This window comes from Dermacentor albipictus, chromosome 1, assembly GCF_038994185.2.
Source record: "Dermacentor albipictus isolate Rhodes 1998 colony chromosome 1, USDA_Dalb.pri_finalv2, whole genome shotgun sequence".
Classification (NCBI taxonomy): domain Eukaryota; kingdom Metazoa; phylum Arthropoda; class Arachnida; order Ixodida; family Ixodidae; genus Dermacentor; species Dermacentor albipictus.
Genome location: NC_091821.1, coordinates 95,965,345 through 95,982,976, shown reverse-complemented (window position 1 = coordinate 95,982,976; position 17,632 = coordinate 95,965,345). Strand labels below are relative to the sequence as shown.

General features: G+C 43.9%; 1 protein-coding gene across 2 annotated transcripts in view; it reads left to right on the top strand.

Moving 5' to 3' along the window:
- LOC135902637 (centrosome-associated protein 350-like) overlaps positions 1-17,632 on the top strand; it is a 262,164-nt gene that overhangs the window by 24,336 nt on the left and 220,196 nt on the right. For both annotated transcript variants that reach the window (XM_065432834.1, XM_065432833.1), the window contains exons 4-5: positions 10,713-10,862; positions 12,539-12,596. In XM_065432834.1, coding sequence (XP_065288906.1) covers positions 10,713-10,862; positions 12,539-12,596 — 208 coding nt within the window. The remainder of the gene's footprint in view (positions 1-10,712; positions 10,863-12,538; positions 12,597-17,632) is intronic.

Sequence of the window (17,632 nt, the reverse complement as noted above, 5' to 3'; positions counted from 1 at the left end):
TGACATATTGCCAGTCGCTACGTTTGCAGTCCACAACGCAACAGTCTAATCGTAGCGCTCGTGAAAAGACAAACCGACACTGACGGCGGAGCTCTCGTCAAAGACGGAGCACGTCGTAACATAAGCAGACGACACTTGCTGTGTGCTGGAAGTGCTTAAGTGTACTGTAAAATTGTTCTTGTGCATTCTCTTTATGTTACCTTCTTTTTATAAAAACAAATTAACTAACATTCAAACTATTACGAACATCGTTTGTTTACCATAAAGTTGGAAAAATTATCAATGACGTGCCCTGGGCAGCCAATTGGATAGCTCGCCTTACTGACGTCAATTGGGTGATTTACATCATATGGGTTGGGGTGGCTGAAAATTCCGCTGAGCAGTGTGCTGCGATCGGCAGTGATGTACATTTTCAAAACCTTATAATAAATTACATGCCTTACGCGGAGCACTTAGATGCGTCAATTAAGGATCAGAAGGACCTACTCTGACTCGGCATGTTTGTACAAAATCGTCAAAATCGTTTCAGGGTTTCTTTAGTTTGTCTATTCTAGCAACATATTAAACAAATAACAAATGTGGGCTTAAATAATTCTCGAAGTCACGTGTCTTCACGAGGGATGTCGCAGTGTGAACACGTGTGCATAGGTGCACTAGCACATGTACAGTGCTCGCGGAATGAAATGGGACACGGAGCATTTAGTAGAACCCTACATATGTGCGAAGTACGCGCGAGCACCATGTCATGTCGCTAATAATTTGGTCACCAAAGGTGACGAGGACCCCGATGTAAGCGTACGCGCCAGAATTACGTCGATGTGACACGAACTCCAGCTGGTTGAAACGAAAGTATGCGCATTACTTAGCCCTGAATTGACGCGTTTCATTCCGTAAGCACTGTACGTCATCCTCTGGCTTGGAGCGCGGTGGCCGCGAGGAGAAGGGAAAACGGCATTCAGTTTGAAATTTCACATCTTTCTGCGGTGCGTAGTGATGTAATACTTAGCCATGATTGTTATCACGCATTGTATGCTCTGCACTTGTCAGCTCAAAATGGCCAGACCTGGTGAGGGGTTCTTTAAAGGGACACTAAAGAGAAAAAGAAGTTGAGCTGTGTTAGCAAATTATGCTTTCGCAACACCAAGAAAACCACTTATTGTAAAAGGAAGATTATAGGCCATAAAAGACACATAAGCAAAAGACAGCTAGTGATGCTACCTGTAAGTTCCCACTCCAGCTAGCTGAGACATCATGGATTTTGGCAACGTCTGCTCAGGCCTAGTTAATTTTTCATCCTACACTGTACTCTAAAGAAGCCCAAGACTTAGTTTAGCAAATTTCAAGAACATTTATTGCACCACAATGGCCCAAATATAAGAAAACACTTTCAGATAAATGGCCAAAATATGAGAAAATTTGTGTTGTCACTCTAATGTACCAGCGCTAGGGTTCTGGCATGAAATAAAGAAAAAGGAAGTTTCACTTAATTTTCTTTTTAGAAATCAACCTATCACCACAATAGAACAAAGGTAGAGGTCTGAAATAATATCTTGTCAGTCTAAACTGCTTTACTGTTTCTCTTTACCTTGAAGTCAGGCTACTGGAGGATACATGTTTCATGGTTACTTCTGCAGAAGTAAACTCACAACTAAAGCTGCATAGAAACTTGTTGGTTTGTAAGGAAGGAACCTTTCTCTTCTCTGATCCCTTGTGTTGCCATGTACTCTTGCAACCTCTTTTTTACAATTTGGTGTCTGGCATTTCTTTTGTTTAAATTTGGCTGCTGTCCTTTGCCATTCTGAGCCATATTCTTGGTCAATCCTGTTTTTCCTAGCTTATCCACTGAATGTGAACTGAAAAAGATACCATGAAAAGTGATTGGCTGATAATGCCTACCTTAGGCGGGATGTTATTACAATTCTGTTCCTGTGCTATTCCTTTCTGTGTCAGTGGTCCTGTGCCCACATTATCACTGGAATCAGCTGGTCATGAATGGTGGATAATAAGGAAAAGAATCAAATGTGGCAATGTGCTGACAAAGTATTTCATGATAATTGGTTGACTATTAGAAATTAAAACATAGGTCGAAGTTCTGTTTGAATTTCATGCTGAAACCTCAGTGCTTGTATGTCAGTCTGATGTCACAGATTTCCAAGTATGTTCTCATGTTTGGGCTGTTGTTCAAGAAAAATTCTCAGAACTTGCTAAATTCAGTCTTTAGCTCCTTTAGACTGCAATGTAGTTCACTTTTTTATGAATAAAAAATTAACCAGGTCTGAGCAGATGTCTAAATTCGTGACGTCATGGTGAGCTGGTGTAGGAACTTCAGAGTGGCCGTCTTCACCTGTCATTTGTATTTGCATCTTTTCTTGTTTAGCGAACCTTCTCTAGTAAGAGTGGATTTTTTCGTATTTCTGGAGGGCAATTTAATTAAACCTCTCAATTTTTCTCTTTAGTGTCCCTTTAAGGTCTCCCTATGCTTCAGCAGGGGGAGCTCCCATTCATATATGGGCTGCTCACTGTATGCGTATGCATGTATGTATGTGTGTGCAAGATAAGCTAATTGTTTGTAAGTTTGGCTAATTAACCCATAATTAGCAGTATGGCACATCATTTTTTGATAACTCATTGTTCTTTGCATAAGTTGATTTCGTTTTCTGGAAATGAGCATTTGAGGTGTGGCAGCCACCCCCCTCCCCTCCCTCTTCTATCATATCCGCTTTAAGAAGAGGGGGTGATTCTAAAGGCTCGGTGAAAGGAGCATTTGATTTTAGTGTGCGTTCATGTCTTGAAAAGTTGCTTCTCTTGATTCTTGTGAACAACACTTATGCACTTGGAGACCTTTCCTTTCTTTCTCTAATTTTATTTTGTATGTGTTATGATTGTAACCTTGGTACTTGGACATGATGGCTAAGTGTCAGAAACGTTATGCTAAGTATCATGAAACCATCAGTGAATCAATTCACTTGGATGAATGTGAACATATATAGGACTACACCTTCATCATTCTTCTTGTTGGCTTTCTGTGGTTGTTTTATATGATACTTTTTAACCTCTTGCTTTCTTGCTTTGTGTCATTTGAGTCTCAGTGACATTGCTGTAGGTATGTCCCATATTAACGTTTAAGGCTCCACCCGTATGTAACTGTACATCTCAGCTTTTGTTGCAGCTACTTCAGGTGTTGCCAGTTTTAATAAGTAAAATAAGTGTAAACTTGGAGTATGGTCACATGAACTGAAAATTGATCTGAATGAACTGATAAATATGAACTGAAATATGATCATATGTCTTATGCTTCCTTTTGGAATCAAACATTAGTGCAACATTATATTGCTTGCAATGTTCACATCATCCTCTTGCATTTCTGTATTCTCTGATGCAGTAACCTTGTCTTCTGCTGTGAAAACTGTCTGAGCCTCTGCAGCTCTGTCTTCCTTTTCGTAATATATTGAGGTATGCTAGCTTGTGCCTTGCAGTCCTTCACTTTGCAAAAGAAGCAACTTTTGGGCAAAAATCTTTGCTGGAAATGTAGAGCTAGAGGCTTAATTGCTGGCCTTGTTTTGTCCCTTACGCATTAATGCCTATAATAATAGTTTTCTTATACCAAGACTTCATGTGAAGCTGTCTTTGCAGTTTCACACTTCCAAGTTAAATGAATGGGATATTGAACTTTTATCTGATAGTGACTGCTTGCATACACAGGTTTTACCTTGCAAAGTTGTATTTGCATAGCCTGGAAGAAAGCTCTACATGCTGACATTTACTCCTTGGAGGCTGTGATGTTTTGCTTACTGCAGTAATCGTAACAGAAATGTAAGCATTGATCATTTGATATGCCATGTGCTTCATGGATACTTTTTTTGTATTGGTTTAAAGGGGCACTGGAGAGGAATATCAAATTATGCTGTATTTGTAGATTGTGCTTCTGTAATAGCAAAATGGCTGTTCTTACCACAAGAGAATGTTTGTAAGCCAGAAAAGATGCAAAAAAAGAAAATGATGGGTTGTGCTACTGCTCTGAAATACTCATGTCGACTTGCTGTAATGTCAAGGATTTTGACCGTGTCTGCTCGAGTCTAGTTAATTGTTTAAGTAAACAAGCACTACATTGCATTCTAAAGGAATCATTGACTCAACCAAGCAATTTTCAACAACTTTTCCTATGCCAAAACGGTGCAGATCGAGAAAATGCCTCCAAATCCACGATGTCACATTGGTGCTGAGGTTTCGGTGTAAAACTAAGACACAGTAGTTTGGCCTTTGTTTTCTCCAGTAATAATCAACCTTTTCAACTGAATGAATGGAAATAGGCCAGTAAAAGTATATTTTGCCAGTCTGAATTGTTTTAGTGTCACTCCTCATTGTCCCAGTAAGAACAACCTGTTTCATTTAGTTCTCAATTACTTGTAGCTGACATTTCAATTACTGACAATATATATATATATATATATATATATATATATATATATATATATATATATATATATATATATTACGTCCAAGCGCGTAAAAGGGACGCGTGGATCAAGAAGAGAAAAAAAAGAAGAGAATGAAGACTGTACAGCGGCCATTCCTGTTGTTCGTAGCCTGCCGTTCCTGCTCTCGCACGCCGAAATAAACTCCTTTTCCCCGTGCTTGTAACAAATTGGTGGAGGTGCTGGGTACACCTCGCAACCACGGAGCCTACGCTGCTACAACTTCGCCGAAGCCGTCTACTTGCCGGACTTCCGCCACCATCACCTGACATGACTGAATACGCCTGCCAGATTCCCGAAGGTTCTGACGCGGCTTCAAGGCCAGCACCTGGCGTTCCGTGGCAATACTACCGGATGCCACTCACTTTCGGAGGAAAAGCCGGAGAAGATGTCGACGAGTGGCTCACAAACTACCTCACCCCTATCAGCCTCGCCTTCACAACCGGAAAACTAGCTAGCGCGGCCGATGGGGGGTGAGGTCGCTCGACACGTGCTATCGACAGAAATGCCCCCTGCAGTTGCTATGATTAAGAACAAAGTGCATGTACTTGTTGATGGTGTTCCTACAATGGCTTTAGTGGATACCGGGGCAACTGTATCCGTAATGAGTCTCGGTTTTAAAGGTCGGTTGGGGCGCAAAGTTGTATTTCCGTGGGACCAGGCTGCAACGTTTTGTGGAGTGAGCGGCGAGTCGTTGCGCCCTGTTTGTGTGTGCACTGCTGAAGTGTCCCTGGCTGGTGGAGTTTTCGCGACGGAGTTTGTAGTTATTCCCCGATCGACGCACGAAGTGATTTTGGGCATCGGCTTTTTGCGGCAGTGTGGTGCGACCGTTGATTGTCGCACGGGGGAAGTTTGCGTCGATGGCCATGTTTCGTCCGGGCTCTTAGAGGAGACTTGCAGTCAAGGTGAACTTTGTGTGTCTGCAGATAATGTTGTGCCTGCGTCCACCTCGGTGTGCGTGCCGGTTGTATGTTGCGGTGAAGTTCCAGACAGTTTCGATGCCTCCGTAGAGCCAATGCATCTAAATTGTGTGAAGAAGAACATTTTTGTCCCTCATTGTGTGGTATCCATCGGCAACGGGTGTGCTGGCTTGTGGATGGCCAACTGCTCGGCAGAACCCGTCCTGCTTCCAGACAGCTTGAAACTCACCTACTTTACAGAATACACGTCTTCGTTCGTAGCCGTACTAACAGACTCGCCGTGTGAACCTGCTGACCTTTGCCAAGTCTCAGACAAAAAGCTTCTGTCTATGATAAACAAGTCGCTCAGCACAAGGGAGCGCCATACCTTGGTGGATACGCTTTCTAAGCATCTGTCAGTGTTTGACTTTGCGCAGTCGGACAAAGTGTTCTCGATTCCCGAGTCACGAACGCGCCATACTATAGATACGGGATCTGCGCGCCCGATCAGGCAAAAGCCTTATCGCGTGTCGCCTAATGAGCGCAAGATAATCGGGGAACAAGTGAGTGACATGATGAAAAATGGGGTAATACAAGAGTCCTCGAGTCCTTGGGCAGCTCCGGTCATACTCGTCAGAAAGAAAGACGGTAACTGGAGATTTTGCGTTGATTATCGAAGATTAAACGCCGTGACTAAGAAGGATGTCTACCCGCTGCCCCGCATTGATGATGCAATTGATTGCCTGCATTCGGCCTCTTATTTTTCTTCAGTGGACCTGCGCTCAGGATATTGGCAAATCCCGATACACCCGACAGACAGAGAGAAAACAGCCTTCATAACCCCGGATGGATTATTCGAATTCAATGTGATGCCATTTGGGTTGTGCAACGCTCCAGCAACCTTTGAAAGGTTCATAGACACCATTCTGCGTGGGTTAAAATGGAACATCTGTATATGCTATCTTGACGACGTTGTTATATTCGGGCGCACATTCAATGAGCATAATACGCGCCTGGATATTGTCCTCGACTGCATCAAAAACGCTGGCCTGGTTCTGAACTCCAAGAAATGTAAATTTGGTGACCGTCAAACCCTTGTGCTGGGTCATCTTGTTGACAAAGACGGTATCCGGCCTGATCCCCTCAAGACGGCAGCTGTTGAGGCATTCAGTGCGCCGCAGTCAGTGAAGCAACTTCGTAGTTTTCTGGGTCTTTGCTCTTACTTTCGCCGATTTATTCCTGGTTTTGCTGACGACGCTTATCCTCTGACAAATCTGCTACATAAAGACGCACGGTTTGAGTGGACACCCGAGTGCGAGTCTGCATTTCGCCAGTTGAAGTTTCTGCTGACCTCCCGACCTATCCTTCGCCACCTCAATCCTACTGCGCCGACAGAAACCCACACAGATGCTAGTGGCGTCGGTTTGGGTGCCATCTTGGTCCAACGTTATGACGACCGTCAGCACGTGATTGCTTATGCAAGCCGCTCATTAAGCAAACCTGAACGAAATTACACGGTGACAGAGCAAGAATGCCTCGCTGTAATCTTTGCAGTTCAGCGATTTCGCTTGTACTTGTACGGATGCCCATTCCTAGTCGTCACAGACCACCATTCCCTGTGCTGGCCCGTGAATCTTCGCGACCCTTGTGGTCGCCTTGGGCGCTGGGCTTTGAGGTTGCAGGAATATAACTTCACTGTTGCCTACAAGAGTGGCCGAAAACATGCTGATGCAGACTGCCTTTCCCATATGCCGCTTACTACGACGGACTGCGGCGCAGACGATTTTGATCATCTCGTCGCTTCTGTGACATTTGCTTTTCCAGAAATCGATGCATTCAAAGCAGAACAACGGACAGATACCAAATTAGAGCCACTCTTCACTTCTGCCCATTCAAGTGCAGCAAGCAGCTACTCTCTACGTGATGGGCTCCTGTACAAAAGGAACTACTCAAGCACGGGTGCACGCTTCCTTCTAGTGGTGCTGGAGCGTCTCCGGCCAGCAATCCTTCAGGCTATGCACGATGACCCTACCTCCGGTCACTTAGGCACTGTGCGCACCCTTTATCGCATTCAAGAACGCTTTTACTGGCCCCGGATGCGACATTCGGTTGGGTTGTATGTCGCCAGCTGCATACAGTGCCAACGTCGGAAACGCCCAACCACTGCCCCATCTGGTCTCCTTCAACCTGTGCCGCCTCCCAGCTCACCCTTTCGGCAAGTTGGAATTGATCTGTTAGGCCCTTTTCCAAAGTCATCTAAGGGGAACCGCTGGATAATTGTCTGCACCGACTATTTCACGCGCTATTGCGAGACGGCGGCTATACGATCAGCCACCGCCACCGAAGTATCGCTCTTCTTACTTCACGCTATTGTTCTGCGACATGGACCGCCTGGTGTTATTATAAGCGACCGGGGACGTCAATTCACGGCGGATATCGTGGAAGAGCTTGTGCGTTTATGTAACTCGCACCTCAGGCACTCGACGCCGTATCATCCGCAAACGAACGGCCTCACTGAGCGCATTAATCGGACAATCACAAATATGCTTTCCAGGTATGTTGCCTCCGATCACAAGAATTGGGATGAAGTTCTACCGTTTATTACTTACGCCTACAACACCGCCAAGCACGAGACAACCGGCTACAGCCCCTTCTTCCTTCTATATGCTCGGCCGCCCCGGTATACGCTCGTCACTGTCCTCCCTTTTTACCACCACGACAATCCTACGGTCGCTGATACGCTATGCCTCGCTGAAGAGGCTCAAAGACTTCCGCGTATGCGGACTTTGGCATCACAAGAAAACTCCAAAGCCCGCTACGACGCACGACATTGGTCTGTTGCATATCACCCTGGTGATCTCGTTTGACTTTGGACCCCTACAAGGAAGCGCGGTTTGTGCCAAAAGCTGCTGGCAAACTACGATGGACCGTATGTTGTCATCGACAAAGTCAGCGAAGTGAACTATACTCTCGCGCGCCTCACGAACCATGGTAGCTGTTCTGCTAGGACACAAGTCGCGCATGTAGCACGGTTGAAATCATGCACGCCACGACAAGCTTGTTGACTCGCCCAGTGGGCTTTGTCTGCGAGGAGAGGTATATGTTACGTCCAAGCGCGTAAAAGGGACGCGTGGATCAAGAAGAGAAAAAAAAGAAGAGAACAAAGACTGTGCAGCGGCCATTCCTGTTGTTCGTAGCCTGCCGTTCCTGCTCTCGCACGCCTAAATAAACCCCTTTTCCCCGTGCTTGTAACAATATATATATATATATATATATATATATATATATATATATATTAGGCAAAGAGGAATTCTTCAGGCTACCTTTCAAACGTAAAGAACTTGAGTGGTGCTACAAGGTAAACAGAACAAGTATTTAATTTCAACAGTTTTGATCGGTGGACCGATCGAAACTGTTGAAATTAAATACTTGTTCTGTTTATTTTGTAGCACCACTCAAGTTCTTTATATATAGGTGTTTTCGTCAAAGTTCAGCACGCAGGACCCGACGTAACATACGCAGGAAAGAGACGACGAACTTTTTGGAAGACTTCTTTTACTTAACGTTTTCGGCTGGTGGACCAGCCTTCGTCAGAGTACAGGGACTCTACTCTGACGAAGGCTGGTCCACCAGCCGAAAACTTTAAGTAAAAGAAGTCTTCCAAAAAGTTTGTCGTCTCTTTCCTGCGTATATATATATATATATATGTGTGTGTGTGTGTATGTATATATGTATAATGTTCAGCATTTGGGATTTGTCTATGTTGTGTGGCAACGGTAAGTAACTAGTAACCAGTAAACTACTGAGTAATTCAATATATTGATGCTTTTGTCCTTTTACATTATGCTTATGTATTTATTACAGAACCCACAGCGCCAGTGTGGCATTACAGTGGGGGGGTTCAAATAGTATGTACAACAAACAGTACAAGTCATTTCATAATAAATGCAACTTAATTTACGGCACAACATATGCATCCTGAGAAAAACAACTTCAGTCATTAACAGAATATGTTATATTAATGAAGAAAACGAAAGATACATAGTTAGACAGTATTGATCCTGAGAGCACAACTTCATTCATCAAAAGAAAATGTTATAACAAGGAAGAAAAAAAATGCACCATTAGACAGAATTGTTACAGAGTCCTGCGGTAACCTTTTCCAGTTCGAAATCGTCCTGGGGAAAAAGGACATTCTTAGCATTTCGATTTTGCATTTTATTTCTCTTACCTTATTCACATGATCTAGATGCAAAGATACATAATCGGACTTAAACATGTACTTATCGCGTTCAATACCAGTTCTAGAATGAAATATGTTATGAAAGAACTTTAACCTGAGTGATTTTCTTCGTTCCTCTAATAGTTCCCAGCCAAGATTCTCTTTTGCACGTGCTACGCTGAAATGCCTAGAGTAATTACAGAACACAAAACGAGATGCTAAATTTTGCGCTCTTTCTAACTTTTGTATATCAACCGTTAGCCAAGGGTCTGATACAGTACAAGCATAATCGAGGACAGATCTAACATTCGTAATATACAGGAGTTGCTTAGCTTCCAAAGGAAAATGTTCTATATTTCGTTGCAAGAAACCTAGTACCCTACACGCCTTGGCTGAAACGTATTCAATATGACGGTGCCATGACAGATTGGAGGTAAAAAAGAACGCCAAGATATTTGAACTCTGATACAGATGACAGCTGTGGAGTGCCTATTTTGTATTTAAATCGATGAGAAGTACGTTTTCTTGTAAAAGACAGGTGAACAGTTTTCTGCAAATTTATACGCATGCCCCAGCTTTTGCTCCAATCCGTAACCTTGTTCAGATCCTCTTGCAAGGCAAGACAGTCATTTTCATCATGAATAACTAACACACAATCATCTGCAAATAAACGTACAGGAGATGAAATATCAACACATATGTCATTCATGTAGATAAAAATGTAGATGACTGTTAATAAACAGTTATTTTTTTGCATGCTTTATCAAATGGTGTCTTTATTTTAATGGCACACTGGCTTCTGATGACATGTCATTTTCATGGAAAACTTAGTTTTATTTAGGAAACTGATTGGTTCGTTAAAATGACTTTGTTGGGCTGGGCTGATAATAGAATCAGACCTTCAAGCTTTGTGATAATTTATGTTTGTAAATGTTCGTATTTAAAATGTTTCTTTTTTTCTTTTTTTGTCATGGAGCAGTACTAGAATTCTTTTTTACTTTTTTTTGTAGCCTTATTTTGCAATAATACCATTGGGGTTCCAAAAGCTGAAATGTCTGTTTGGGAGTGACAGTAAAATCTGAAGGACAAAAAATTTGGCTTCATTCTGCTTTGCAGCTAAACAGGACTGGCCAGAAACTTTCAGCTGCTTCTTCTTCCGGGCCGATTGAAATCAACTTTACCTCCCGGCCATGCTCTGGGGAGGCCATATCCATTACCAATTTTGTACACTCATCAAGGACTGCTGCTACTTCTGCTTCATCTTTGGTATGGTACATCGCTGATTGCTGGTCTGCTTTGCTTACCTGTACATAAAAACGTAGGTAGAGCAGGGCAGATTAAGTGTTCAGTCGAGGGACACTAAACATATGGCTGTGCTTGGTTGGCAGACAAAATTTTTGAAATAGTGGTTGTTGAAGCGAGATAAATTAATTTATGAATTTTGGAAGTTCTTCAAGGCAACTGGCCTGAACAGCTGCTGCTTGTTCTGGCCCGATTGAGTTTTTTACTCCCCAGCCAAAGGGGCTCTGGCCACTTTCACCAGCAACTTTATACACTCATTTTGGACTGCCGCAACTTCTGTTTCATCTTATTGGGGTTTCGTGAGCATGGCTGGCAGAGAGCTCCAAGCCTCTGATTTAGTACAATGCTCGCTGCTGGACACTTAACATTAATCGATTTTGTTGTTTAGAAGCACCTGTTTGCATCTAATGAGGAGCATTGTAAACAGAGGATTGCAGTGCTCTGCTAGCATGATCATGAAATGCTGCAACCATCTTGGTTGTTTGTTTATGCTGGAAGAATAAATTGAGTCAAGTGTACTTTTTTTACTTCTTTCATGGTTTAGATTGGCTGTTGTACTGTCATCAGCATATGTGGTTGTACCAGTGTTCTTAGTTTCCTACAAAAATTTCTAGAGGGAACTTGGGTGATATTGTTCAACTACCATGGAAATGATGGGTAGCACATTGATTTGTATAATTTTCCTGCGTGTAGCTTTGGCACTCTTTTCACATCGTTTATTGTGCTTTATTTTCCTAAGTTTCCAAGCGATTACATTTTTCTAAATGCATGAAGGCAATAAGTTTTTGTGCTTGTGCATAGGCATTATGAAATGTTGCTCTTGTAACGCAGTATTTTGTTGAAGAGGATAAATTTACTAAGTCACTAAGCCATTTCAAGCCAGATTGCCAAGGTTTAGGCAAGCCTATGTACTGACCATCATTCTCTTGCTGCTGAACTGTCGTACTTGCAGCTCCTGTAGACATTAGCAGCAGAGTTCCGTCTGGTAATTTTTGTAGGAAACTATGCCTACTCCACCCCTGGCTGGTAATGTTGACTATAATGGTAGACATCTATAATTAAGTAATGGTAATTACAAATGAAGTAATTTTGGCTCTCCCCTTCATTTTTATTATTGCAAGGTTTTACAGTATTGCACTTTCTTTCGACTTCTGTGCATCAGAAATAAAATTTGGAGCAGAAGCTGTAAAAAAGCAAGGTGCCTAGTCTCCAGCGCTTTCATCGTACTTGCTGCTTAAAAAGTTATGAAACCAAAAGCTGCATAGTGCAGTTTCTGGTTTCATAATCTTAATGCAATCCTTTATTGAGACAACTGTACATGGTGTTTCAGTGGGTATGGTGTTCTGCTTCTGAGGATGAGTTTATAGGTTTGATTCCTGGCTGGTATAGTCACATTCCAGCGGGGCTTTAATGCAAGAACACTTGTCTACCAAGCTTTGGGTGCACTTCAAAGAATCCTAGATGGTAAAGCTAATCAGTACCCATCCACTAGGCTGTCTTTCATAGCACTTTTGTTGTTTTGGGATGCTAAACTGAACTTTTTCAGTCAATTCATATGCATCGTAAGCAAAGGCTTGGTTATTGCAACCAATAGGGCTTTTTTTTGTTTTAATGTTCCTGCATGCAATGCTTTTTGATAGGTCAGCCCAAGGAAATGCAAGCAAATTTGTCAAAGCCCAGGAAGCACTGCTATAAATGGTGAGTATTTTGCTATCACTGGGCACAAAAATTAGGTTGGCGTTTGATGAAACTGAATAAATAGATTTGATGTCGGGTCTGCAGATAAGTCTGAAAAAGGTGGCTATGGAAGACCTCTAAAATAATGCTTTTCACATACCTTGAGTTATCTGTAAGCACTGCCACTGCACTTAGTTGGTGATAACCTAAGAATTCCATAGGAGCTCTGCCCACAATACATACACCTGTTTTATGTGCCTCTGTGCATCAAAACATAGTTCCCGAGAGGCGCCAATATTGAAAGAAATTCGCCTCTGCTGTGATATCAAGAAAAGGAGCAAACATAATTGGCTGGTGCATCTCTACAAGTTCTCTTCAAGTTGGACAATGGTGTATTTGTTACTGCATGTTGTCACTAAATAATCACCTTGTACGTAATCGCATAATGCTCTACATTCAATTTGTGTACTGTACAGCCACCATCACACTTGGAACAATGAAGCAGCCGCATTTCAATGAGGGTGGAATTCTAAAATGCTTGTGTTCTGTGCATTGGGTGCACACTAAAAATAAAACCCAAGTGGATAAAATTATTCCAGAGTCCCACACTACATGGTGCCTCATAATCAGATTGTAGAGTTTTGACACCTAAAACGCCAAAATAAGCTTTTTTAAACAATGAAGACACGTCTTAGCAGTTTAACTTGGCAAACATAGGCTGTAAGGAGCAAACATCAAATGTTTTGGAAGGCAGATGCATTAAGCTAGCACATACATTTAAGACACTCCAACCAGACATTGCCAGCACCCTTCGCAGATAAAGCAAAAAGGCACTTGAGGTGTGTTGAGACATGACGGTGACTGTACTTGAGCTGCACAAACAGCACAAGTACGATTGTGAAAGCATTAATAACTCAGTGTCTTGAGCTTCATTCATTTTGCCAAAGGTGGCAGTTTCTTCAAAGTGCTCCAGCTAACATATGTGGGTCATCCTGAGAACCTTGAGGAGTGGTGGTGTTCTTAGGAGGTTTTAATGTGGTTTGTAACAAGGGCTGATCCCAGAGGCTGTGTAATAAAATGCTTGGCTGGGCCAATCCTGATTCCAGTGCACGATATGTGTCCTTTTTTGCAAGGGTTTTATTGCAACATTATACTAACCCCAGGTGGTCCAAATTTCCACCGGAGTCCCCCATTATGGTGTGCCTCGTAATCGGATTGTGGTTTTGGCACAAAAAAAACCCGTAATTCAATTTTTACTACATTATACTGATCAGAGCTGCCTTTCGTAATCTACAAAGGTATGTCCTCAGTGGAGTGACTGTTAGGGCGAGAGTGACAGAGGGTGGTAGAAAGTGCTGTAGGTATGGCGTGACATACAAGGGCACGTGACAGGAGTGGTGGTGCCTGCATGGATGTGCGGGGGGTGCAGATTTCACAGTACTCTTTACCACACTGCTCTATATGAGGTGATCCTAATAAAACAATGTAAATGGATAATCTTTGAGTGATAGGATTCCAAAATACTCCAGCTGATTATGTGAACATGAAGTTGCAGTGGCTCAATGGAAAAGTTATAGATAGGAGGAGGAGTTTCGTACAGAGGGCAGTGTACATTCATTGAAGCTAAAAACTCCGTCATTCTATGATTTTCTGCTTGTCGAATGATTGGAAGGCGCCAATATTAACACATTATTAGAGTTACTCATGTTTCATGAGAACCTGTCAATGTTTTTTAGGCGACAACAGCAAAAAATATAGTGTGCTGTGAACAAACAGATCATATGTTTTTAAACATTATGGGAAACTTTTAAAATGACACTCAGGCCGCAAAATCAATATTTTTATCACCTTATTAGGCAGAGCATGAAAAATGGGGTGGATTCTCTACAAGCTTGCTAACAAACAAAAAATATGTGCATATTTTCTGTTATGCCCTGTGTATACAGCTACGTCTAGTTACTATAATGGGATGATCTTCCCATTTCATTAGTAGCACGAACTCTGTACTGCACCAGGTCAGTACTAACAGGTGACAGCCGTATGCACCTTAGTGTCCTGCTCCTGTTGCAGTACCTTTTCCAAATTCCAGAGTCACTTTCTTTTTGAAGAGAGCATGTAAAATTTTATCATGGTATATAGTGTGGGTGTGCAAATGCTTGAATATCATTAAATAGAATAGTGAATGCTCGAATAATTCGATTCATAAATAAAATATCTATTATTCAATTTTTCGGAAGTTCGATATGTTTGGTGTAGAAACCTGCATGCGTCCACGTACGCGAGCACATGAGGGTTGGATGCTCCCGCGTGTAGCCTTGCGCAACTTAGCTGTGTCTGGGGAAAGAGGGATCCTGGGGGTTGAGCCGATGCCGGGTGCTCGGACCTTTAAGGCCCCGCGGCAGAGGCAACACACCTGTTTGGCCTCTGCTTCACACAGAGGGCACCTCCAGACTGACCCACCTGGAGAAAACCGGCAGTCGCCTTTTCCTGTCTCTCTCTCCTCAAATCTTCGTCTCTCCCACTTTCTGGCCTTTCCTGTCTTTTCTTTTCCATTTACTTCCTTTCTCCTTGGCAGCAAGGGTTGACCCTGTGTGGCTATCCTACCTTGGGTACACCATATTTGGTTATAGTGACAGTGTACGACTGGCATCATGCAGACTTGTATGCAAGCTCTGCCGCGTCCCCTCGTTGGGCTCTCTGGTGGGTGGTCGGCGCTGTTGCTGAATTTTTGTTTTCATGGAAACTTCTTTCCCTCCACTTCCTGATTGCCCTCAGAAACGAGGGTACACCGAAGATGTCTTTAAGTTTTTTGGCAATTGTACACAGAACTTTCCCCACTTTCACATAATCCACTCTGATAAACCTGAAAAGACAGGGAGAATGATCTCTCCCTTCGTAGTCTCGAAATCTCTGATGGAAGTTTTCAGTTCCGAAAACGTTTTTATGTCAAGGAAGTTTTCAGTCCCGGATACAAAGCGTCGAAAATGGCAAGTGGCAATCTTCTTCTAGAGCTCTGTGATCAGAAACAACATGAAAAACTGCCCAAACTTGTATTTCTTGGGGGTGTTCAAGTAACAGTGACCCCACACCGTATCATGAATATTACCCATGGCGCTGTCTCGGATGCTGATCTGGTAGAATTGTCTGAAGCCGAACTTCTAGAGGGTTGGAATGATCAGAACGTGATCAATGTCAAAATAATTGAAATGAGGCGTGACGGAAAAGAAATTGATATCTAGGACTTTAATACTTACTTTTAGCTCAAGCAACCTACCGAACACTATCGAGATAAGGTATGTGAAAATCTTAGACCGTACATCACAAATTCTCTACGATGCTTTAAGCGCAAGCGATTTGGCCACAGGTCACAGAACTGCCGAGGCCGTCAGACTTGTGCGAAATGCAGTGCTAACGAACACCTCTCTGAATCATGTCAAAACTCTCTCCGCTGTGTGAACTGTGATGGGGAGCATGCTGCATACTCGCGGTCCTGTCCATCGTGGAACAAAGAAAAAGAGATTGTAACAGTCAAAGTAAAAGAGAATAAGTCAAACCTCGATATATCGGACACGGATATATCGAATTATTGCGTATATCGAACACTTTCTATATCACGTGGAAAATCGCATGCATTTTTAATTTTTTATTTCGAACGGGCCCGGATGTAAAATGGATATATCGAACTCCGACGCCCCAGACCAAATGCGCTCTGTTGACAGGAGGCGAGCTTTCCCGCAACACTCTCGAAGATAGCGGCGGCGCGATGGGCGTTCCAGACTGCTGCGTACGACAGCTCCCACATCGGTTGCGCCGAGGGCGCCATTTGAACGTAGCGGCGTACACACGCGGCGGCTTGGAGCCAGCCACGGCCGGTCTGGGCCGGTCTCGAGGGGAGAGGGGAGCGGGCGCTTCGCGCGCTTCTCTAAACAAAAGCGCGCGCTCCCCGGCCGCGAGCCAGCCCGGCCGCCACAATCACGCGCGCCCGCGCCCCCGCCGTGCGCGCGTGTTCGAGGCGGCCGTGGAGCCAGTTGGAGCGCTTCGTCGGTGCTGAGCCACACAGCATGTAGATTGCGGACTTCGTTGGCGGTGACGACAGCACCGGAACAGTGGCGGAGTTAACAGACGTGGAGATCGCGGCAGAAGTGACTGCTGAGCGGCCAACGAAGACGCTGCCGAGGCTGATCCAGCAAGCGCTGCTGTTGCCCCGCTCCCGACTGCAACTGAGGCTGTAGCTGCTTTGGCCGTTGTACGCCGCTACTGCGGCGCAATAGAAGGCACTGGACCGTCTCTTGTGGACCGTTTGGACTATGTTGAGGACGCCGTGGTCAAGCATGCGGTTGCCAATATGAAGCAGGCTACGCTGCTTCAGTACTTACAGCGAACGAAATAAATACTTTGTTTGAAGCTTCATGTGAGTATCTATTGCGCCACGATTGGTTCATTGATTGATTTGTGCTAGTTTTTGACCCGTTTTCTACGTGATTTTATATATCGAATTCTGGCTATATCGAACTATTTTGCGATCACCGCGCTGTTCGATATATCGAGGTTCGACTGTATATATCATTCAAAAAGGCATGCAGATGGGTTTCATACCTGCCCAAGAACAGCTTTGCCGATGTGGCGGGTCAGGGGGCAGCGCCAGAATGGCCCTGGGCGGCTGTGCGGATGCGCACACAGTGAGGCGGTAGTGGTGCCATCCGCCCTCCCAGCGGCTGCAGCCAGTGCTGCTTTGTCGCCCCAGCAGAAGGGACCATCGACCTCTGGGCTGATGGCCTCAAAGGTCTCGTCTACTGAGACAAGGCCTTCATGTCAAACACAGCGCTCACAAGAGCACACGTCCAGTGCCTTGCAAGAGGCGATAGACACAACCACCAGCCAGACGGCGCCACGAGCACCTAAGAAGCGGCTAGATTCTCGCGATTGCTCAAAAAAAGACAAAGCTCTCTGAAATGGAGCAAGCTCTACAAGCGGCCTTGGACGAGACGTAGGCTTACCGCGCGGACACGGGTCTCAAGCTGTCTACAAGTAAATCGGAGCTGTTGCTTTACAGACCC